Source organism: Dryobates pubescens, chromosome 5 (genome assembly GCF_014839835.1).
Source record: "Dryobates pubescens isolate bDryPub1 chromosome 5, bDryPub1.pri, whole genome shotgun sequence".
NCBI lineage: Eukaryota > Metazoa > Chordata > Aves > Piciformes > Picidae > Dryobates > Dryobates pubescens.
The window spans coordinates 15317931-15342444 of NC_071616.1; the positions used below are offsets into that span (position 1 = coordinate 15317931).

The 24514-nt window shown below is 48.8% G+C and overlaps 1 protein-coding gene across 1 annotated transcript; it reads right to left on the reverse strand.

Annotated features, from left to right (window-relative positions):
• Positions 1–16: 16 nt before the first annotated feature.
• On the reverse strand, positions 17–24514 carry ERO1A (endoplasmic reticulum oxidoreductase 1 alpha). The gene is made up of 16 exons (XM_009899541.2): positions 24187–24514; positions 15481–15600; positions 14413–14496; positions 11468–11506; positions 10754–10830; positions 10591–10664; positions 9320–9440; positions 7935–7972; positions 6744–6755; positions 5723–5749; positions 5473–5565; positions 4541–4787; positions 3983–4052; positions 3204–3290; positions 2176–2309; positions 17–269 (listed from the first exon to the last, which is right to left on the reverse strand). The coding sequence occupies exons 1-16, from the start codon at positions 24295–24297 to the stop codon at positions 209–211; spliced, it is 1395 nt and encodes a 464-aa protein (XP_009897843.2). The 5' UTR covers positions 24298–24514; the 3' UTR covers positions 17–208.

Sequence of the window (24514 nt, forward strand, 5' to 3'; positions counted from 1 at the left end):
AAAGTAGCTTTTTTAAAATTTCCTCTTCTTTGTCTTGTACAAAATATTTCTCATCAGCAGGTCACAAAGGAGCAGCAGGGAAGAGGAGGTCCAGCAAGTGGTCTTCACCCTGTGGTGTTGGGAGTGTGATGAAAGGATGGGGTTTGCTCAGTTTCAGTCCAGAACAGCCAAGCAGGAAGAACTTCTAAGGTCTCTTTCCCCAGTGACTTCATCTCATATTTCTTAAGATATTTCTGAAGTTTTCCAATTCTCTTACACTTGTTGAGATCCTGCATACAGGAGGAAAAAAGCAAAGCTCAGAGCAATGTGTTAGATAATGGTTGGACTTGAATCTATGAATCGACATCAACTGGTTTGCGTGGGAAGGGACTTTAAAGATCACCTAGTTCCGACCCCCCTGCCATGGGCTGAAGCACCCTCCACTAGACCAGGTTGCTCAAGGCCTCATTGAACCTGGCCTTGAGCACCTTCAGGGAGGGAGCATCCACAACCTCCCTGGGCAACCTGTTCCAGTGTCTCACCACCCTCCCTGTAAAGAATTTCCTCCTAGTACCCAATCTAAATCTACCCTCTTCCAGCTTCATCCATTCCCTCTCATCCTATCACAAGAAGCCCTTGTAAAAAGTCCCTCCCCAGCTTTCTTGTAGGTCCCCTTCAGGTACTTAGAGGACCTTGCAAGTCTTTTCCAACCATGCTGATTCTGTGTGCATGGAACCTTGTTTAAAATTCAGGAGACAGGAACTGCCTTCAAGGAGCTCTTGGGAAGAGACAATTCAGTTTGCAGCTAAAGTAGGTTCTGGTTACAATCAGGCTCTTACTTCTTTTCACTCTTTTTAAAGCAAGCAGTGAGAAGCTGAGTGGAACAGGATGTTACAAACCTATCAACTAGAGATCAAGAAACAGACCATAATATTACCACAGCAGAGTCTCCTTGTGATAGAAGTGTGTTTCTACTTGAGGGTTTTTGAATTACCCACCTCATTTTTTGTACCCCTGGAGCATCAGCGAGGATGCCTGATGGCACTCTGAGGATAGTAGAGCTTATCAAGGAGGGCTCTGTCCTTCCCAACCAGGACAAAGCTCTATTGTGAGGAGGTTCTGAGCAACCCACATGACTTGTGAACAACAAGCAGAAGATGGAGGTTCAAATTAAAACCTGCACTTGGGTCATAACAACCCCACGAACACTCCAGGCTTGGGGTTCAGTGGCTGGAAAATGCCCAGTGGAAAAGGACCTGGAGGTGCTGGATGACAGCTGCCTGCAGATGAGCCAATGTGTGCCCAGGTGGCCAAGAAGGCCTTCAGCATCCTGGTCTGGATCAGCAATAGTGTGGCTAGCAGGGAAGTGTTTGAGTCCCTGTACTGGGAAGGCCACACTGAGCACTGGGTTCAGTTTTGGGCCCATCACTCCAAGAAGGATATTGAGGTGCTGGAGTGGGTCCAGAGAAGGGCAATGAAGCTGGTGAAGGGTCAAGAGAATGGATCTGTGAAGAGCAGCTGAGGGAACTGGGGTTGTTTAACCTGGAGAAAAGGAAACCACATTGCTCTCTACAACTTCCTGAAAGGAGGCTGGAACCACATCTGGGTCAGTCTCCTTAGTAGGAAGTGACAGGACAAGGGCAAATGGCCTCAGGTTGTATCAGGGGAAGTTTAGGTTGAACATCAGGAAAAAACTCTTCACAGAAAGGGTTACTAAGCCATGAACAGACTGTCCAGGAAAGTGGTAGAGCCACCATCCTTGGGGGTGCAGAGCAGGGCAATGAAACTCATTGAAAGGTTATGGAGCAGTTCATTTTGTGTGCTGTTACAAAGCACATGCAGGGCAAGCAGGTGAGCCCTCTCAGCTCTGAAGTGAGCGCAGAACCAGAACCTTGTCTGGAGACTATGTGGTCAGAGTGGCTCATTATCCTAAACCCCAGGAGATGCCCTGTATCTTCACAGGAACACTTCCTTCAATATCTCATGGAAATGCTGAGTATGAAGTTGTTCTACATGGTTCCAGCTGTTGCACGTGACATTAACACCATCTAACATCTGAAAGCCTCTTTATGAGGCAACGTGACTGGAGCAGGAGTTCACACCCAGGCTGCTGACAAGAACCGACTGTTTAAGCTGAAATGGGATGTACCACAGCAGCTCATGTGAAAGCAGAGGAGAAAAAAATCACAAACTGACCTTCCAAAAGCATTAAATAAGGCCACAATTTCTTGTCTGCTCAGCTGGAATCCATGGGAAGGGCCACTCTCGGGTATCTTCTCTATCAGGTTTTCAGAGAAGAGGATCTTCAGTACTGTTCCCAGGCCCTGTGTCTGTGCACAACAAACAAGAGCAGTTAACAGCAGGGAGACACCCAGAGATTCACAAAATTAACTTGACTTCCATCCTCCATCTTTGCAAGGATTCCTCTTGACATCCTCTCAACATAGCAAGACTTGGATCTCACTTGGCACGACTCAGACTGGGAAGCATAACAGAACCTGGATGCTCTGAGAACTGGGGTACTACAGTCTGGAGAAGAGGAGGCTGAGGGGAGACCTCATTGCTCTCTACAACTCCCTGAAAGGTGGCTGGAGTGAGATGGGGGTCAGTCTCTTCTCCCTAGTATCAGGTGACAGAACAAGAGAAAATGGCCTGAAGTTGCACCAGGGGAGGGTCAGATTTCTTTCCTGAAAGCATGGTCAGGCTTTTGAACAGGCTGCCCAGGGAGGTGGTGGAGTCACTATCCCTGGAGGTGTTCAAGAAACATGTGGACATGGGACTCTGGGACATGGTTTAGTGGCCATGGTGGTGTTAGGTCAATGGTTGGACTTGATCTTAGAGGTCTTTTCCAACCCAAGCAATTCTATGATTCTATGCTTTATTTAGTGTTGCTATGTCCATTGTGTAAAGTCCAGTGCAGACCTCACCAAACCCCCACAGCAGCCTCTGCCTCCCTTGCTGGAGGATCTGTGCCCCATGTCTCCTCTCCCAGGCAGTGACTCTAGCAGGGTAACTCAGTTTTCAGGTGTAGAGACAAGAAGCAGTTATTGCCAAGCCCTGCAAGCAGGAATCAGCACCCTGCTTCCTGCTGACTGGATGAGGAGATGATCCAAACAGCCCCAAATCTGGGAGCTGACCAGCTTAGCTAAGAACTTAGTATGGATGCAGAGACCCCATCAGATGAGGTGCTTACAGACACATCCCCAGCTCCTGACAAAGCTTACCTGCAGCTTCCCCCACAGGCGACATTTGAAGCAGCCAACACAATCCATAATCTTAGAAATATTCTTGAAGTGCAGCCTGAACTCCTCCTTGGGGGGTGAGGGGGGAAGACAAAAAAGGCATTCAGGTTGGTCATGGTTATGCACTAATTAGGATTCCTTCCATCTGTTAATCCTGGACAAAAATGATGGGATGGCTGGAAGCCCTCTGCTGTGAAGCCAGGCTGAGAGAGTTGGGGTTGTTCAGCCTGGAGAACAGTAGGCTCCAAGGAGACCTTCTGGTGGCCTTTCAGGGCTTAAAAGGGACAAACAGAAAGCATTTAAGCAGGGCCTGTTATGACAGGACAAGGGGTGAGGGTTTAAACTAAAAGAAGGAGATTCAGATGGAAGAGAAGGGAGAAAAATTTTGACAAGGGTGTTGAGACCCTGCCCCAGGTTGCCCAGAGAGGTGGTAGATCCCCATCCCCACCAGGATCCCAAACCATTCCACGTCAGGTTGATTTAGGCTCTGAGCAAGCTGCTCTAGTTGCAGATGTCCCTGCTAACTGCAGGGGGGTTGGACTAGACCTTTAAATGTCCCTTCCCCCTCAAACCATTCTGTGAGTCTATGATTCTGTGACTCCAGGCTAAATTCAGCAAGACTGAGGGAAATGCCTCCTGAAGTGGGCTCCCCACCCCACACTACCCACAAGCATCCAAACCATTCAGAAAGCAAAATGAATTGGAAATACCCAACCCAGTAACTCCTTCTGGTACTCCAAAGGGTAGGGCTGGCCAGTTACCTTGAGTTTTGCAGCTTCCTTTGGATTCCCTGCAAAGAAGGAGTTCTCATCGAAGTGCAGTGGGAAAGACCTGAAAGAGAAGAAGAATTTTATCTCCACAGGCTGGTTGTGTGGCTGAAGCCTCTGGTTAGGTGTGGGGATTAAACTGATAGGTGTTGGACACTGGACGTTTCACGATGCATTTTAAATGCAAGCTGATTGCTTCTTGCATCTCTGGATGCCTTCCCTTTTAGCTTGCATCTCACCATCTGGTTCTGGCATTTTCCAGTCCTTACTCCAAACTCTGCCTAACAGCCTGGACTGTTAAACCCTGGGGTTAACTGCTGTGGTGTGCAGTTTGAATGGAGATGCAGATGTTCAAGGCCAAGTGCTGGGGCCAGCACGTGGTCACAAGAACCCCACAAATGCTTGGGGCAGAGTGGCTGGAAACTGCACACATCACACTGTCCCACTAGACAGGCAAACTCAGGACCTAGCTTTCTAGGTGCAAAAGGTTAAATGTGCTCAGAGATGCCAGGATGGACAGAGCCACTCTCCCCAGGTACCAAATCTAATTACTTGGCCAGATGGAGGATTTCCAGCAACTGGTTCTTCATTTCCTCATCGTGACTTTGATTCCCTGTGTAGAGCTGGAATCCCGGGCGCTCAAAGAAGGGCAGCACTTTGGAGAGGGCCCTCAGCTCTATCAGGTACAGAAAGTACAGGTTCTTCAGTCTTCTGGGACCTTCCCCTCTGGTGATGACTTCATCAAATCTCTGCTGGAACTCTGTAACATTGGGGCCCCATTTCTTCTCTGACCATGTATCTGAGAAAGCAAAAGAAACAAAGATATGAGGCAGGAGGATGCAGACCTGGTTCACCTCCTCCCACCAGACCAAGCTAAACAGTGAGATAGAACTCAAGCCAAGCTTTACAGTAGTCACAGCCCCCTCACCGACCACAAATAGTTCAAGAGCCAAGAGAGAAATGTTCTTAACCAAACTCCCAGCCAAACAAATGCACAGTTCCTGCAGGGTTTTGTCAGCTGGGTTAAAACATCACCCTGGCTTACAGGCAAAAGCTGCAAACAGAGTGCCTGTTTTAAAGCATTTCTGAAGAGAATAAACTGATGAAAAACTTTCTCAGAGCAGTTTGATGTCAGCTGGTGATAACTTCACATCTGCTGGCAAGTGAGGAGGGTCAGGTAGATGTACCAGGGTGGTTCAATCTGGAGAAAAGGAGGCTGAGAGGAGACCTCTTCACACTCTACAGCTCATGAAAGGAGGCTGGAGCTGGGCTGGAAGTGTTGGGTGAGCGCACAGTCCAGCCATGTTCAGACCTAAGGATATGGTAACTGCACTCCTGACTCTGTTAGACAACCTCTGTGCTGAGGGAAGTAAGAAGAGAGCACAAAAGGAGGCCTGAACCCTGCCAGAATGGGCTCCTGCTAGCATTTAGCAGAGCCACAGACGTGTCACTTTAGGTCTGATGCAAGACAAAGCAGCATTTACCTTGCAAAAGGTACCTGGCACTCAGATGGATGTTGATGCTGGCATGGAGACCAGAAATGAGTCTGTAGAAAGCTCGTTTCTCTACACAGACACCTGAAAATAAACAAACACTTTAAGACACTGAAAGCAAGGTTGAATTTTCTTGTCCTTGCTGTCAGAGCTAATCCCACCTGTGTGTGGCAAGTAACTCCCACCCTCCCCATTTCATCTTCATTCCAGGAAGAGGAACTAGGTTCAGAAGATGGATTACCTTTCAGCCACTTGTAAAATGCATGCCCTGGAAAAAAACAAGGAAAACAAGCATGTCACTTTGAGGGCACTGCCCAAGCCTGAGTCCTGAAACCACCTCCAAGGCCAGCCCCCAGAGGAACTCTGCCTACTTCAGTTTGTAGAAGCAGGGAGAAGAATGTTAGAAGAGCAGGAAAATAGTTTCTCCCCCACCCTTCTGACTGATGATTCTACAAGACAGCATGGCAGCAGCTAAACATACCATGTGGTCTTTCCCACCATCTCACTGAGGGCTGGTGTGGGGCAGAAGTACTGCAGATTGGCAGAACACAGGGCAAAACAACAACTGTGAGGCCCTTTTATTTCTGGACAGGATGGGAGACAGGCAGTTGTATAAAATACAAGATAAAACAGTGCAGCTAAGCAGGTACAATCACACAAAACAGTGTTTCACACTACTCCTGCTACAGACAACCATAGAATTGCTTTGGTTGGAAGAGACCTTTAAGATCAAGTCCCACTTTCCACCTACATGCTTGAAAGGTATCTGGAGAACAAAGTGATTTGGAGATAAAAAAGAGACATAGGACATGCATAGGCCCAGAGGATGATGAGCTTCAGGGCACAGCCTTTCCCAGGCCTGAGCCTAGCAGGGCACCCAGCTCCTACTAGCTCTCAGAGGGTGTTGGGACTAAGTCTCCTCAATGTTCCTGCCCAAAAAGGGCTAAGTTTCCTCAAAGCTCAGCAAAAACAAGCACTGAAAAAACACAGGTCCTGAAGGCTTAGGACACTCTGCTGATTTGATCTTCAAATGGGCCTTCACTCCTAACTGCTGGTGCTTTCTAAGGCCTTCACACAAGGATGGGCTGGCCTCAGGGACAGGGAGCTCAAGGAGATCTCTCACAGAGTCCTCAGCACAGCAGAATTTCCAGACAACTTCTGACTTTGCTGGCCAGGTGCATTATCTACTGGTACAGCTCGTGACAGCATGATAATGGCACCACATGTCTGTTATCAGTAAAACCAAACAAAGTGCCACTCACCTCCATCATCTCCTGACGGGGGAAAAAAGAGCCCGGGGTGGTGGAGGGAGAGAAAAGAGGAGATAAAAGTTACATGTGACCAAAATTAAACTCCAAAGCACAAGCATTAAGATCTCTGTTTGTCTGCTCTGACAAGAGAATGAGCTTCTCCAGGGAGGTTTAGAAGTGTTCTGAACAAAGAGTATCATCTCAAACTGCAGCAGTGGGCACATCAGATGAGCAAAGCTCCTGAATAACCTGACCAGCACAGGAGAGATCAGTATTTGCAGGGGAAATAAAAGCACCATGTGTCTGGATCAGAGACCAGAAAACAAGGGACAAAAATGTCTACTGCTGACAGATCTCCTGAAAGGCCCCTGACAGGATACTGAAAGATCCCATCCCTGCTTCCTGCAGTTTGTTAGACACTTGCAGCAACTCTGGCAGGTTTCAGGTGAGACCCTCTGCTGTCATGTCCTCTTACTTCCTCACCTCAACAGTCCTCCACTCTCCCTTCAACATACCTGTGGTATTTCATTCTGATCTTGCCCTAAACAGGGCAAGAGGTGATGTAGGGAAGGACAGATATTTTGAAGGACATTGTCAATTTCCTTCACCAGTGCTGCTCCTGAAGTGCCACCCCTTTGCACAAGGGCCTACAGGGGGGAAAGAAAGGACCTACATGGCTTAGGGAAAATCCCACAATCACCCCAGAGGGTACTGCTGGAGCAGTGGTCAGGTCAAACCAACAGGGAGCAAGATTGATTCTAGATGTCTGGGCAGGAGGAGGCATCAGGAGACATGGGTTCTCAGCAGCCTTGGGCAAGGAGCTATGATGCTTCTGAAATCCTTCCCTACTGTCATGTACGCTGTCTGGCCTTCACCTCTGGGACACAGTTTCTCTTACTGGGTGGTTTCCAGCTAGGTTCTCATTTCAGTCCACCACAGATGGTTTGGCATTGCCAAGTGCAGAAATCAGGCTCCCAGTCCCACCAAAGCTCACAAGGCTTCCAAGAGTGAAGGATCAGACTTCCTTTCCCAGTGAGGAATGCTAGAAAGCCACTCTTCCAGGTGCCCTTCCATAAAATTCTACTCTTGATCAAGAGCTACAACATATTTCTCATTCAGCCAAATTAGCTTAGAGAATTTGCTCTTCCTGGAGCAGGATCAGTAGACTACTAAAGCATTCAGTGAGATGAATAAATGACTCACCTCTACCAGATGCCAAAGGTCTTTTTACATTCTGAGGCCTAAGAGGGAAATAAAAATAATATGGAGATAAGTGACTGTGTCCCTTCTGTGCAGAAGCACAGCAGAAGTAGTTACTTCTCTGCAGTCAAAAGGTAGTTACAAAGAAGATGGAGACTCCCTTTTACAAGGAGTCCCATGGAACAGATGAAGGGCGATGCGTACAAGTTACTCCTGGGGTGATTCCAGTGGGACACAAGAGGGAAACTGCCCACAACAAGGACAATCAGCTGTTGTGATGATCTACCCAGGGAAGCGGTGGAGTTCCCAGCACTGGAAACTTAAGATTCACTGGGCAGAGTGCTGGGCCATCTTGTAAAGATCACGTTTTTCCCAAGAGAGGTTGGGCCAGGTGATCCTTGAGGTGCTTTCAATCTCATATTCTGTGTTTCTATGAAACAGGTGAAGTAACTCTTGGATCTCCTTATGTGTTTTAAGCCTTGCTCAGACAGGAAAGTGCCAGAGCAAAACATGGCTCTCTTCTTTTCATCTTTCTTTAGAAAATAGCTAGGAAAACACAAATGTTTACAGAGGAGCTGTTGGACATTATCCCACAGCCTGGTGTAACATGATACACCAGCACAAACAGGGAGGAAATGCCTAGAGGGAGCCCCAGGGAGCTCAAACTGGTACATGGAATGGGGAGAGAGCTCCCTGCTATGGCCAAGGGAGGACAGGACTGTGTGCTAGGACCATGCACATGAGACATGCACAGCACCTGCCAGGCTGTACTGGAAGCCTGCAGCATGATAAGCTGTGGTCCAAAAGACAGCCAAGAGAGCTCATGAGGCAGCCACATGGGTTGTCCTCTCCTGCACAGCCTGTACTGCACAAATACTGCAGCAAACCCAGGAGGATCACAGAATCCCAGACTGGTGGGTGGTGGAAGGCACCTCTAGAGGTCATCTAGCCCAACCCCCCTGATAAAGCAGGGGTACCCACAACAGCTTGCCCAGGATCACAATGTCCAGGTGGCTTTGGAATCTCTCCAGAGAAGCAGACTCAACCTCTCTGGGTAGCCTGCTCCAGTGCTCCAGCACCTTCACACCAAAGGCGTCTCTCCTCATGTTCAATGGAACTGCTTGGGTTCCAGTTTGTTCCTGTTGCCCCTTGTCTTGTCACTGGGCACCACTGGAAAGAGTCTGGCCACATCCTCTTGCCCCGTGCACCCTTTACCTCTTGCCGAGCACTGAGAAGATCCCCTCTCAGGCTGCTCTTCTCCAGGCTAAACAGCCCCACGTCTCCCAGCCCTTTCTTGTGTAGGGACTCATGGAACAGTTAAGCCCATGCAGCCTCTCTGCAAAACCCAGCACGTGCAGGGTGTGGTATATATCTCCTAAAGCACCTACTTGAAGCAGTTTTCTTCATAAATACTGTTCCAGATCTTCCAGGCATCAGGTCCTTTGTAGCCAGTGTAGCGCTCAGGATTCAGGAGCAGATCCACATACTCAGCGTCAGGGGAATAGATGTCTGTGAAGCACAGTGCTGGGTCAGTGATCAAAATATCTGAACAAAGAATGACATCTTCCAAGGCTGACCCAGCCACCCTTCTACATTCAGAATGATCTTCCCAGCACAGAGACCAGCTCATCCCTGCCCAGAGAGCCAGGGGCATATTATTTGATACACATCAACCCACAGCAGGGTCAAGATCTCTGGCCTTCAGAGCTATCAGAACATGAGGCCACTGATGGCAAAGCAAACCCTGAGCATGCTCCAGCCAAGCTACTCACTTGCTGATCATGGCAAGACCTTGACCAGCAGCAAAACTTTGTCAGATATTTGCATCATATTATTTTCAAAGCACAATCATAGAAACCTAGCATGTTAGAGGTTGGAAAGGACCTCCAGAGATCATTGAGTCCAATGCCCCTGCCAAAGCAGGATTACCTAGGGCAGGCCACCATCCAGGTGGGTTTTGAAAGTCTCCAATGAGGGAAACAACACAGCCTCTGTGGGCAGTCTGCTCCAGGGCTCTGTCACCCTCACAGTAAAGAAATTTCTCCTCACGTTGAAATGTTGCATTCTAGCTTGTACCTGTTGTTCCTTGTCCTATTCCTGGGCACCACTGAAAAGAGACTGGCACCACCTTCTTGACACACACCCCTCAGGTCTTTGTAGACATTAAGACTCTCTCTCAGCCTTGTCTTCAAGACTAAACAGCCCCAGGTCTCTTAGTCTTCCTCCACAGGAGAGATGTTTAAGTCCCTTAATCATCCTCATAGCTCTCCATTGGACTCACTCCAACAGATCCCTGTCTCTTCTGAACTGGGGAGCCCAATACTGGACACAGTGTTCCATGTGTGGTCTCACCAGGGCAGAGCAGATGGGAAGGAGAACCTCTCTAGGCCTGCTGGACACACTTTTCTTGATGCACCCCAGGATGCCATTGGCCCTCTTGGCCACCAGGGCATATTGCTGTCCCATGGACAACTTGCTATCCACTAGGACTCCAAGGTCTTTCTTCCTAAGGAGAAAGTACTAAGGGTCAGGGGTGTGGAAAAGAAGAAATACTCTATATCCTCCAGGCCTGCTAAAATATTACACCTTGGCTTGAAAGTTCTCCAGAGGAGCTTAAAATCCCATGGCAAGACTTGTCAGATCTAAGAGGTCTCCATACCATCAGCTTCGCAGAAGCTGTCTGAAGAGTCATCATGCTGTGTCCACTGCAGCACTGCCTCCTGGGTTTCCTTGCTGAAAAGAGTGGGAAAAGCCTATCAGAAAGAGCACTGATAGTAGTTTGCCTTCAGTGGAAGTAAGGATTGTGGAAAAAGAAGTCCAACCTCAAAGAGCCATCAACAGCTCCAAGTCTCTTGGCCTCTTCACATTCTTCAGCAAGGTTGTTGGCTTCTTCTGAATACTGGGTTGAAAAGCAAAGGGGTGGGGAGGGAGGAGGATTAGAAAGCAGTTTTTAAACTCACTAAACAGTTCAGCACCAGGAACACTTCTATGATTCATCCCATCCTGTATTTCCACAGGATGCCTAGATAGCCAGAGGCTTATGCAATCATGGTGACTGTTGCAGGGACTCCCAGCAGCCCCTGGCACTGCCACAGGGGCATTTTAGAATAGAATTAACCAGTTGGAAGAGTCCAACCTATCATCCAACACCATCTAATCAACTAAACCATGACACCAAGCAGCCCATCCAGTCTCTTCCTAAACACCTCCAGTGATGGTGATTCCACCACCTCCCTGGGCAGCCCATTCCAAAGGCCAATCACTCTTTCTGTGAAGAACTTCTTCCTAACATCTATTTTGTGCCTGATGAGACCTGCTCTTGAAGAAGCTCTGGGTTAGTGGAGTGGAGTGGAAGACCTGACCTCAGGATAGCTGCCTTCAAGGCTCCAAATCAAACACTTGAAGAGGGCAAAAATGCAGCCACAAAGTGCATCCCAAAGGATACTGCCCATCTGACTAAGGCAGCCTTCACTGGCTGCAGTGACACAAACGTGGTCCTCCACATTGTGTCATTTTGTGCAGATGGACACACCTACCTTGTAACTTCCAGATCTGATTCCATCAGGAACTTCCTCCTGAAAAGCAAAGCAGAGCATGTGCTACTGATCTTTAAGAGATTAGGAGTTTGTAGAAGTTGAAAAAGGAAAGAGGTTGTAGTGAGGTGGGTGTTGGTCTCTTCTACCAAAGCACAAGTGACAGGATGAGAGGAAATGGCTTCATGTTGTGCAAGGGAAGGTTTCAGTTGGACATTAGAAGCAGCTTTTTTTACTGACAGGGTTCTCAAACCCTGGAACAGGCTCCCCAGGGAGGTGGTTGAATCCCTGTCCCTGGAGGTGTTTCAAAGATGCAGAGATGTGGTGCTGAGGGACATGGCTTAGCAGCAGACTCGGCAGAGTTAGAGAATGGTCTTTTGCAACTAAAACAATTCTATGATTGTAAGCTGGAGGCAATCAAAGCACTCAGCTCAGCTTACAACACATTCGATTTCTGGCTCCTTCACACACCAAGGTTAAGCAATGCTCTTGGTGCTTTGCCTTTTTGCAAGACTCCTCTTCTCACAAGCTCAGCAGCCTTCCCCAGCTGCTGCATCACGTTCTGTTTTGCTTACACAAGTGTGAAGTTGGTGAAGCCAATTTAAACCTTAGAGGAGATGGAGTTGCCCCTGGTCAGCTGATATCTGCCATCCTGTCTCCCAGTGATGCTGGTGCTCCTGGCAGGAGCTCAGGTGCCTCCTAAGACACTGCATCTCCCAGCCCCTGACACATGTCATTCAAAGACAATACTTCTACCACTCCATCACCTAATGTCAGGCTTGCCAGCCTAGCACAACACCAGCAGATTACACACATTCTCCTCAACTTCACAGAATCACAGCACAGTGGGGTCTGGAGATCATCCAGGCAAACGCCTCTGCTAAACCAGAGTCACCCACAGCGGCCTGCCCAGGATCACAATGTTCAAGTGGATTTGGAACCTCTCCAGAGACTCCACAATCCCTCTGGGCAGCCTGCTCCAGGGCTCCAACACCCTCATACCAAATTTTCTGTTCAGATAGATCCTCCTGGGTTTCACTGTGCCCATTGCTCCTTGCCTTGTCACTGGGCAATCACTGACAAGAGTCTGGCCCCATCCTCTTTCCACCACCACCCCACACACACTTTAGCTCTTGCTGAGCATTAAGAAGATCCTCTCTGAGGATACCCTTCTCCAGGCTAAACATCCCCAGCTCTCTCAGCCTTTCCTCCTCACAGTGATACTCCAGGCCCCTCAGCATCTTTGCAGCCTTCACTAGATTCTCTCCAGTAGTTTCATGTCTCTCTTGAACTGGGGAGCCCAGAAATAGACCCAGGACTCCAGCTGCAACTCCATTAAGGCATAGTAGAGAGAGGGAAAACCTCCCTAGACATGCTGGCCACAGTATTCTTGAGCCCTAGGAAAGCATTGGCTTTCTTGTCCACAATGGTACCTTGCTGGCTCATGGTGAACTTCTTGTCCACCAGCACTCCAGGCCCTTCTCCACAGAGCTGCTTTCCAGCAGGTCACCCCTCACCTGTGCTGCTGCAGGGAGTTATTCCTCCCCAGGTGGAGGGCCCTACACTTGTCCTTGTCAAACTTCATAAGGTTCCTCTCTGCCCAACTCTCCAGCCTGGCCAGGTCTCACTGACTGGCAACCACTCCTTCCAGCTTTGTATCATCCACAAGCAATCCATTTCCTCCATCAGTAGGAAGTCAAGAAAGCCACTAGGCATTACAATGGCTGGCAGCACAGGAAAAGAAAAATCAATCCATGAATAAGCACTGGTTTTGATGCTTTCAGAATAAAAGGGACCCAAATAAAAATAATTAAAGCCAGAAGTGACACAGCTCTTAAACCTTCTACTAATTGTAATGGTATTCCATCACACTGGTAATACTTATTACCAAAACCATCACTTTAAGGGGGGGAAAAAAAAGTATTTAAATAAAAATTGAGAGCTCATTTGAGGGACAAAAGTATTAAAAAGAAATAACAATTCCATTTCTGGGGTTCCTAACAGGTGCTTTTTAAAGACTAAGAAAGCAAAGGACACCTGTTTGAGGTGCAGGGTAGCTGCTGAGATGACAAATCACATTTCTCATAGACACCTTATTGTTTCAAGGTGCCACAGAATTGTTTTGGTTGGAAAAGACCTTTAGCATCAAGCCCAGCCATTACCTAACTCTCCCAAGGCTAGGGCATTGCTGGTCCATGGTGAACTTGAGCACCAGGCTCCGGATAAGGATGCAGGACAAGTTTTGACCACTTCACAGTATCACACAGTATCACAGTAACTAAGGTTGGAAGAGACCCCAAGGATCATCAAGTCCAACCTGTTCCAACAGACCTCACAACTAGACCATGGCACCAAGTGCCACGTTCAATCTCCCCTTGAACACCTCCAGGGACGGCGACTCCACCACCTCCCTGGGCAGCCCATTCCAAGGACGAATGACTCGCTCAGTGAAGAACTTTTTCCTCACCTCGAGTCTAAACCTCCCCTGGCACAGCTTGAGACTGTGTCCCCTTGTTCTGGTGCTGGTTGCCTGGGAGAAGAGACCAACGCCCTCCTGTCTACAGCCACCTTTCAGGTAGTTGTAGAGGGCAATGAGGTCACCTCTGATCCTTCTCTTCTCCAGGCTAAACAATCCCAGCTCCCTCAGCCTCTCCTCACAGGGCTGTGCTCAAGGCCTCTCCCCAGCCTTGTTGCCCTTCTCTGGACACGTTCAAGTGTCTCGATGTCCTTCTTAAACTGAGGGGCCCAGAACTGGACACAGTACTCAAATCCATCATTTTGGCCTCTCTCACAGACACTAGTGTTACTGCACCTAGGAAAGCTCTATCAGAGGCAAATTTCTTCCACAGCTACAGTAACAAGATGACCCAGGCATTTATCTGCTGCTGCTTCTTGATGTCCAAAAGCCAAACAGAGAACAAAGGCAAAGAAATGGATTTGGTACTTACAGAAGGGCAGGGTTGTACAGCACAGTCTCTTATTCCACAGTGACTGCTGTCACTCCAAAAAGGGCATGGCTTCTTTAGGTTTACCTGCAAACAACACATCATCCTGTTAGACATTTTCTCCAGGCAACAAAGACAAACTTCAGCCCCACAGTTTGCCACACACATCTTCAGTGCCTTGGTTGCAAGGCTTCAGATCACAAAACCTGGAGTAGAAATAAATGATGTTATTAATCTTCAGGTTGATCACACTCTACTTGTCACTCACATGAGATTTCTAAATTGGAAATACAGCAATTTGATGGGTAGACCACTTGGTGGATAAGGAATTGGCCTGATGATCACACTCAGAGCAATGGTCAACATCTAAGTGGAAACAAGTGATGAGCAGGTCTTGGTGCTGTTTAACACCAAGGATTACAGCACTGTCCCATAACCCAACCACACTCAAACATCTAGCCACAGACACACAGCCTCACTGAAAGGGAGCAGAATCCACCCAATGATGACAGCCTGGCAGCAACACCCATCAACTCCCCAGATGTCTGCTACCTAAACCAGGTTTTCCCTGCTGATGGGGAAACATTATGCGTACTTCCATTATGCAATGTACATCCCAAAATGTCATCAACATTTTTGAGTCCCAGCTCAATCAAATCAGTCATTTCATTGGTCTGTTGCCTAAGTCCTCAAGAGAGAAAAAAGTCTAAGAAAATAATAGGAAATTGAGTATTTCTTTACCAAGAGATGCAGTCAAACACTGGAACAGGCTTCCTGGAGAGGTGGCCAGTGCCTGACAGTGTTTAAGAGGCATTTGGACAATGCTCTTAATGACAAGCTTTAACTTTTGGTCAGCCCTAAGGTGATCAGTCTGGATGCTCACTGTAGGTCCCTTCCCACTGGAAGTTTTCCAGTCTCTATCTTTAAAGCTATGCCATTTGTTTTAGAAGTGTGTTTTAGCACATTGAGAGTCTCCTGACAACAGAAGAGCCCCACTTACTGATTTGTCAGAAATTAAGCAGCAGCAGACAGAATGGATGCAGTAACATGGTTCTTGGATGAGAAAATTACCTTGTAGTATCTAAAGTAGTCACTTTCCAGGAGTTCATTCAGCCTAGGAAAAAGTTTGTAGTTGTTGAATGCATCAATGGTTTCTACATCACATGTGCAGTCATCTAAGTGACCAGTAACCTGTGGGATAAACAAACCCAAACAATGAATGTTAATGACTTACCCTGGACTTTTAAACACTTCAGACAACAAACTCCATTATTTTTTTTACCAGCAAGTCACAGAATAGTTTTGGTTGGAAGAGACTTTTAAAGATCATCTAGCCCAACCTCCTTACAATGACCAGGAACATCTGCAACTAGATGAGGTTGTGCAGAGCCCCAGACAACCTGACCTAGGATGGTTCCAGGGATGAGGAATCTACCACCTCTCTGAGCAACCTGGGACAGGGTCTCACCACCCTCAGTGTAAAAAACTTCACCTTTCTAGTCCAGATCTCCCTCTTTCAGTTCAAACCATCACCCCATGTCCTGTCACCAGAGGCACTGGTAAAAAGGCTGTCCCCAGCTATCTGATCAGCCCCTTTAAACATTGAAAGGCCACCAAAAGGTCTTCCCAGAGCCGTCTCTTCTTCAGTCTGAACAACCCCAACTTTCTCAGCCTGGCCTCAGAGCAGAGGTGTTCAAGCCACTGCTGTGACCTCCTCTGGCCCTGCTTCAGCAGGTCCATGAGCTAAGGGCTCCAGAGCTGGCCCCAGACAGCAGGCAGGGTCTCACCAGAGACGAGAGATTTGAAGAGACTGTGCATACACAAAACCACAGAGCCCTTTTGTCGACACATCAGACAGTTAAACAGATGACTGATGTTTCTGTCAGGGTCAAATCCAGCAAGACACTGGATATGGGCTGCTGGAACATTGGACACTTACACGCTGCCAGTCAGCTCAGGATCCCATCTGAGACAAGCTCCCATATGTCACTCCTGGAAGATGACATGGAGGTGAGAACTGGTGTTTGCATAAAGGACCAGTTAGGCAACACAGACAAAGGGACCAATTAGGCAACAAAAATGTCACCAAGGATTACAGCGCTCTGAGAAAGTCCTTGTTGTTAAATCAGCTATGCTGAGGCCATTTGTTTGATTTCATCACAGAATGGTATGGGTTGGAACGGACCTCTGGAGACCATCCAGTCCAACCCCCTGCCAAAGCAGGGTCACCTGGAGAAAGTCACACTGGAACACGTCCAGATGGACTCCAGTAATGGAGACTCCACCACCTCTCTGGGTAGACTATTCCAGTACTCCATCACTCTTAAACTAAAGAAGTTCCTCCTCATGTTTAGATGGAACTTATGTTCAAGTCTGTGCCTGTTATCACTTGTCCTGTCACTGGGCACCACTGAAAAAAATGGTCCCATCCTCCTGACACCCACCCTTTAAGTATTTATAAGCATTTATGAGATGCCCCCCTCCCCCCAGTCTTCTCCTCTCCAGACTCAATTCTCTGTCTTTCCTCATAAGAAGGATGTTCCAGTCCCCTCAGCATCTTCTTAGCCTGTTTCAGTGCCCTCTCCAGCAAACCCACAACTGCAAGCCTTTCTCTCCTCACTTCAGACAGCCATTGGCAAGAAAACATCTGATGCAAATCTGATGTAGAAAAAGCCAATCCTTCTTGCATCATCCTGAACAAGTCAGCAAGCTGTGTGCAAGCCCTGAACAAAACAAAAAACCACCACCACCACCACAAAAATAAATCCCACAAACACCACAAAAAAAAGTCCCACCCCCCCCAGTCACCACCAAAATAAAGCAGCATGGATTCAGCTCCAGCTTTCTGAGACATAGGTTACAGCATGGGTGACAAAGTTGCACAACACAGAAGTAGTTTTATCCCCCCCTACACTTCCTGGTGAGTTCTTGGGGAACTCACCCCAGCCAAAATCAAGGCTTACAACTCATCTGCTCTTGACAGAGCACCAGGGAATTTCCCTGGATGTGGATGTAGCAATCCCACACATGACAAGCTGCCTACGAAATCCTGGTGGCAGACAGCCACCAAATGTGCCCTATGCTGCTGCTCTAGGGGGTTAGGTTCATTCTCTGCCCTCTCTGTGCATAAAACAAGCTGGAAGCAGAGACAAGCAAGGGAAGCCAGAAAACACTGGCACAGAATCACAGAACTGGAGAATTGTTTCAGTTGGAAAAGACCTCTAAGATCACCAAGTCCAACTGTCAAGACAACACCACCACGGCCACTAAACCATGTCCCAGAGTGCCATGGCCACTCATTTCTTGAACACCTCCAGGGATGGTGACTCCACCACCTCCCTGGGCAGCCTGTTCCAACGCCTGACCACTCTTCCAGGAAAGACATTGTTCCTAATGTCCAACCTAAACCTCTCCTGGTGCAACTTGAGGCCATTTCCTCTTATTCTATCACCTGATACTAGGGAGAAGAAACCAACCCCCACTTGTCTCCATCCTCCACACTAAACAAGCCCAGTTCCCTTAGCATGGGCAGTTTCTGTGAAGAGTGACAGTGGTGGCACAGAAGGTCCATGGGCAGACCACGACCGAGCAGAGATGGTGAACACACAAGACGGTGGTGGGTTGTATTTAAGGTGCTCCTTCTTTTCTTACTTTTAAAGCACTCAACCAGCCTAAGGGCTGTAAAAAGCTGTGGGGCAACAAATAGAGGCAAGTCAGAAAAGGCAACAGGTGACCAAAGCCACCATCACAGCAGCCAGACCCAAGAAAGGAGTAAAATCCTGTAAGCCTGAAGAAGCAGCCTCCCTTAATCCAAAGCAACTCGACAAGTTTCTGAAGCAAGGCTGGAGAGAGGAGGGCATCAGCCTCTTTGATGACAAGCCACAGGACTAGAGGAAATGGTTTCAAGCTGTGCCAGGGGAGGTTTAGGCTGGATGTTAGGAAATACCTCTTCTCTGAAAGGGTTCTCATGGGAATGGTCTGCCCAGGGCAGTGGTGGAGTCACCATCCCTGGGGCTGTTCAAGCTGCATGTGGACCCAGCACATAGAATCATAAAATTGTTAGGGTTGGAAGGGACCTCAAGGATCATCTAGTTCCAACCCCCCTGCCATGGGCAGGGACATCTCACGCTAGAGGAACATGGCTTAGTGTTGACTCTTCAGTGCTGGGTCAAAAGCTGGACTGGATGATCTTGCAGGTCTCTTTCAACCAGGCATATTCTGTGTGATTGTGTGCTCCTCCAGCCTTCACAATTACAGAAGAACACACATGTGGCTGGCACCATCAGGCTGTGCTGCCCTTCAGTGAGACCTGGGCAGGCTGGAGGGGAACCTCATGAAGTTCAAAGGCAACTGTACCTGAGGAGGAATAACCCCAGAGAGAAGAGAGGGGCACATGAGAAGCATGAGCCACCTGCCTTGACGCATTTCCGCGGTGTCCTCAGATCACTCAGCAAGAGCTACACATCAGCTTCAATAAATTCATGGTAATTATTGCTGTGGAGAGGAAGCTCCCTGCCCTCCTTCTGAGAGGGAAGTCTGAAATGGAGCACAACATCACATGAAATGGGGAAGGAGTAGGGGGGGAAATAGCTTGGATCAGGCATAGGGCACCATAAAGGTACCTGCAGGTTCTTCCTGCCACTCCAGACAGAGGGAAGGAATCTATTAGGAGTAGACAGCATGGATTCACTAAGGGGAAATCATGCTGGACCAGAGGTGACATCAGAGCACTTGGCCACTCCTCAACTGAATAAGGGCACACCATTTTTGCCACCAAGAACATGCCTGTGAGGGCTGTAGGGGTAAAGGGAAGACACTGAAGAAAACTCAAGCTCCGCTCAAAAGGGAAAACCTTCTTCCTCCAAGGATTTCAGTAAGATTGTGCAGAAATGGGCAATGTCCCTGGCCACAACATGGCCAGTGAGGTATCATTGACCTGCTGACCTTCTCTGCCTCCCAGCCACCAGGCTGCTGAGAAAGAATCATAGAATCAATTAGGGTGAAAAAGAGAAAGCTCAGCCTGGTGACACCACCTGTATGTGCCCAACCTACCAAAGCTAACAAGCAAAGGAGCAGAGAAGACAGCACCAAGAGACCAGGATGAAAGCCCCAGTGATGCCACCACCAAACAGCAGTGACACAGGGCAATGAGCAGTACCAGACCACTTAGAAGGGCATGGTCTTCCTCTTAGAAGCTCCCTCTTGTTCTATGACCACCTGCTACCCCAAAACCTGTTTCTTCCAGCCCACTTTGTTTCTTCCCACTCCTTTGGAACTTCAGCTCCTGCTGTCAGAGTGGCTGAGCTACAGCATGTGTCAACCTTGTCCTGCAATGGGTGGTGCCTCAAAACGCTTTCCCCCTGCCACCTCCCTAAAACATTTATCTCCATCTTCAACCTGTAATAATCAGAACAGTAGTTTAAGATGAAGCACAAATTGACCCAGTCTCAAACATGTGCCATGTGCTTGCTGGCACCAGTGAACCACCAAGAGGAGCAGCAGCAATGGGTTTTGCTCCACACCCACCCACCCAGCTGGGGTGTGAGACACTGAGGGGCAGGGCTGGGTTTGCCCGGTGAGAAGGGATGCAATGGAGCTGCTGGGACAGACGCCACACAAGAGGCTCCAAATGCTGAGTAAACACTCAGGAAGGTGTTTGGCTGAGCTTCCATAAGAGCCACTCTCAATCCCTCAACACCAATATACCCGCCTCGTGCACATGACATAGGTTGGAACACCACCACTGCACGTGGACTCAACATACTCCTTGGATTTGGCCCTTGCTTCATCTTCCTTTACCTCCATCCCACACTCCTGCCAGCCTGCTCTCCCTGGCACTGCTGATCTGTCTCTCTCTACCTCTTTCTGCTTCCCTCAGTGTCATGAAATGTCCCTTAAGCAGTGGGCTTGTGGCTACGGGCTCCATCCCAGATCCACACACCACCAGCTAACATAGAGTTGGGCAGGAGAGAAGGCAAACTTCCCTTCTGCATCTCCCACCTGCAGTTACAAAATGGCACAGGGAAGGGAACACTACAGCGGCTGAGGAGTCACTTTTGGTCTGCATCACCTTCAGTGGTAGCTGCCTGCTCTTGCAGACAAGCCACATCAGCCCAGGCTGACAGCAAGCAGATGCTTTTCCTGCTGCCCTAGCACTGGGGCTTACAGAGTGAACACAGAACTAAAGCTCACATGGAAGCCTCAAGAAGAGGTTAAGCCACAGAATCACAGACTGGTGAGGGTTGATACAGAACTCTGGAGACCATCCAGTCCAACCCTCCTGATAATGCAGGGTCACCCACAGCAGCCTGCCCAGGATCACTATGTCCAGGTAGGTTTAGAATCCCTCCATAGAAGGGGACTTCACAACCTCTCTGGGCAGCCTGCTCCAGGGCTCCAGCACCCTCACACCAAAAAAGTTTCTCCTCATGTTCAGACAGAACCTTCTGGGTTCCATTTTGTGCATGTTGCCCCTTGTCCTGTCACTGAGCACCACTGAAAAGTCTGGCCCAATCCTCTTGCCCCTACCCCCTTTAGCTATTGATCAGCATTCATCAGATCCCTTCTGAGGCTGCTCTTCTCCAGGCTAAACAGCTGCAGGTCTCTTGCCTTTCCTCCTCACAGAGATGCTCCAGGCCCCTCATAATCATCTTTGCAGCTTCTACTGGACTCTCTCCGGTCATTCCCTGTGTCTCTTGAACTGGGAAGCTCAGAACTGGACCCAGATGTGGCCCCACTAGGGCACAGTAGAGGGCAAGAAGATCCTCCCTCAACCTGGTGGCCTCTCTCCTTCATGCATCCCCAGGATGCCATTTGCCTTCTGAATCACAAGGATACATGGCTGGCTCATGGTGACCTTGTTGTCCACCAGCACTCCCAGGTCCTTCTCCACAGAGCTGCTTTCCAGCAGGTTAGCCCCTTATTCTGTACTGATGCAGGGGATTATTCCTCCCCAGGTGCAGGACTCTACACTTGCCCTTGTTGAAGTTCTGCCCAGCTCCCCAGCCTGTCCAGGTCTCACTGAATGCCAGCAAAGTCTGCTCATATCAGCCGCTCTTCCCAGTTTTGTATCATCAGCAAACTTGCTAAGACTGACAAGCTGTCAGGTGGCACCTCCAAGCATCCTCCAGCAAAGATGGCCCTGCAGCTGCTCCACACTTGGAAGCTACCTCTCCAGCCACCCCAGAGAGATCAGGAACTGTGCTAGGCATGAATTCCTGCCCTGAAGGCTGTTGGGTGAACATCAATTCATCAAGAATGTAAGAGTGGCTTGAAAGTCTGTTTAGGTAACAAGGAGGTAACTCTCAGTGCCTGGACAGTGGCACTAATGATGGCATACTGGCCACAGAAACACCCCTGAAGGAAGGCAGCCTGCTGCCAGACTGGAAACCTAGCCAAAAATCCCAGTCTGCCCAGCACCTGCAGCACATCCTTAATGCAGCTACATCAGCCTGTAAACAGCAGGTGAGTAATAATTACAAGGAATATGGAGAATTGGTTCATAGCTGACTAAAGCATGAATGCAAACAGGAATATCTGGGTGGGGAAAAGAGCTGTCTGCAAAGCTGGAGAGAACTCCAATACCAAAATGTTATTTGGGGCTCAGGAGAGAGATTGGGAAGGAGAAACAGGCTGTGAAACTTCAGTGGTTTTAGTAACAAAATCACAGCATGGTAGGGGCTGCAAGGGACCTGTGAAGATCGAGTCCAGCCCCCCTGCTGCTTCTACTAGAAGATTCAGGACTGGTTAGTAACCTTCTTAAGTAAATGAAGAGTTAAAATAACTGCCAAAGAAGCAGGTGAAAGATTGCTCTCCATGGTACAGACAGACAAGAGCACAACACCAGAATTACAGCCTGCTTCAGTTAGCATCATAAGTATTGCTAGAGCAGTTGTCAGCTACCCCATCACAGGCTGATGGACAAGCCAAAGCTCTTGCATTCACCTTACCTCAAGGTTTCTTCATCTGACAAATTCATGAGACAGAATGATATGGTTCATGGGTGGAAGCCAAAAGCTATACCCAGGCATTCAAGTATATAAGCAACAGAAGGTAAGACACACCAAGGCTTACCTTGCATTCAGTTTAGGAGTAAATCAAACCCACCAGGTCAGTTCTGCACAAGATGATGGGCAGATTCTATTTTACAAGGAGATGAGGCAGCCCACAAGTGTGTCTTTGAGAGGTTGAGTGGTTACTAAAGCTGAGAACTGCTGCCCTACACAGTATACTTTCCCAGAGGCAACAAAGTCTGGAAAAATCTTGAACCTGAGCACTTGTGTTGAAAACTAAATCAAAGTATAAGCTATTCCATAAACAAGATGTGCATTGCCGCAAGAAGACAGCAGTGTACAAAGCACAAGACAGGTTCCTCCTACCCAAGGTAAAATGCCTGTGAGCCATTACAGTGCCAGGATGCTGGATTATTTCAGGTATAGGGCTCCTTATCCCATAGCAAACACCCAACCCAGACTGCAATCCTTTGTAGACAAACCTCACTACTAAGCAGAAAGCGTACAAGCAAAAACCATATGGAGATATTGAAAGACTAAGAGACCTGGGACGGTTTATCCTAGAAGAGAGTAGATGGAGGGAATGTTCTCAAAGCTGATCATAGCTAAAGTGTGGAAGGGCATGTGGATGGGGTCAGACTCTTGCCGATAGCACCCAGAGATAGGACACTGAGTAACATGCACAACCTGGAACCTTGGAGGTTCTATCTGAACAAGAGAGGGGGAAAAAATTCTTTGCTGTAAGGATGCAGGAGCCCTGGGAAAGGCTGCCCAGAGAGGTTGTGGAGTCTCTTTCTCTGAAGAGATTCCACACCCACCCAGACATTGTGATCCTGGGCAACCTGTTATGGGTGATGGTGCTTTAGCACTACATGGTCCCTTCCAAACTCCACCAATCTGTTATTCTGAGATACAGAATCAAACTGCATGATTTTCAATTTTTTATCAGCATGGCTTGTATTTTCCACCTCCACATGAAACCGAAGCATCAAGAGTCACCCAGAAGGCAAAGGCAAGTGCACGCTTCTGTTTGTTTTCTTTCTTCTCTCCCAATTTCCAACACACATTTAAGCACTACAATTTGAATATAGCAAGAAGGGGCTTTACAATAGCTTCCTTTTAAATAAAAAAAAAAGGCAACAGAAATAAAGCACCAAGTACACTGCACCACCTTCACTCCTTAACTTTGCACAAGCACATTTGCAACATCAGTCTGCCCAGTGATCGATCTCCCCAGTCCAGCTGCTTGGCTTCATCTCTTGGTTGATTGTCCTCAGTTCTCTTATTCCTGTACATCAACAGAAGATGCACCAAGCACACCGGGTAACATCCCTGACAAATCAACAAGCTCACCCCCAGCCATGGCAGGGTAGGAGTAGCCCAGCTCACTCCTGGGTTGGGTAGGGTACAAGGTGGCTGCTGCAGCCACACTCATTCCTGGTCTGCAGAACTGAGAGGAAAAGCAAGGAAGATCTTTAGGAAGGGGGAGGAGGCAGCTCCCTGTAGTAATACACATCCCTAAAACATCCGAGCAGAGACACCTGGGTAGCTACGGAAGAAGTGAGCTAAAACTCTACCCTTCAGGCTGCAGGCTGCAAGAGAACACAGCTAAGAAGACAAGGAAAACGGTACCCTCCCAGCCCTTTCCTCTAGCCACCTCCGATACTCGGAGAAGGGCCGAGCCACTGAAGCACTCTCATGGTAGGGTCCCCAGCCCCTGCGCCCACCCTGTCCCGTCCCGTCCTGCTCCCCCGGCAGAACCCACCTGGCAAAAGCAACGTCGCTCCGCATCGCCGTGGGGCACCGCCACCGGCGGCAGCAGCAGCAGCAGCAAAGCGGCGAACCCCAACACCCGCAGCCCGCTGCGCGCCGCCATCTCACAGCGCCGGCCCGGCCTCGGCCGGCTGAAGAAGCCGCGCCGCGCCGTGCACCGCCCCTTGCTCGGGGGCGCGGCCGCCGCCGGCTACGCGCTGAGCCGCACGCAGCCGGGCCCGGCCCGGCCTCGGGGGCTACCCGGCAGCGGAAGGGCGTCCGGGCCCGGCGAGGTGGCGAAGCGTCCCGTCTTCAGTGCCACGGTGACTCACCCGTGCCGG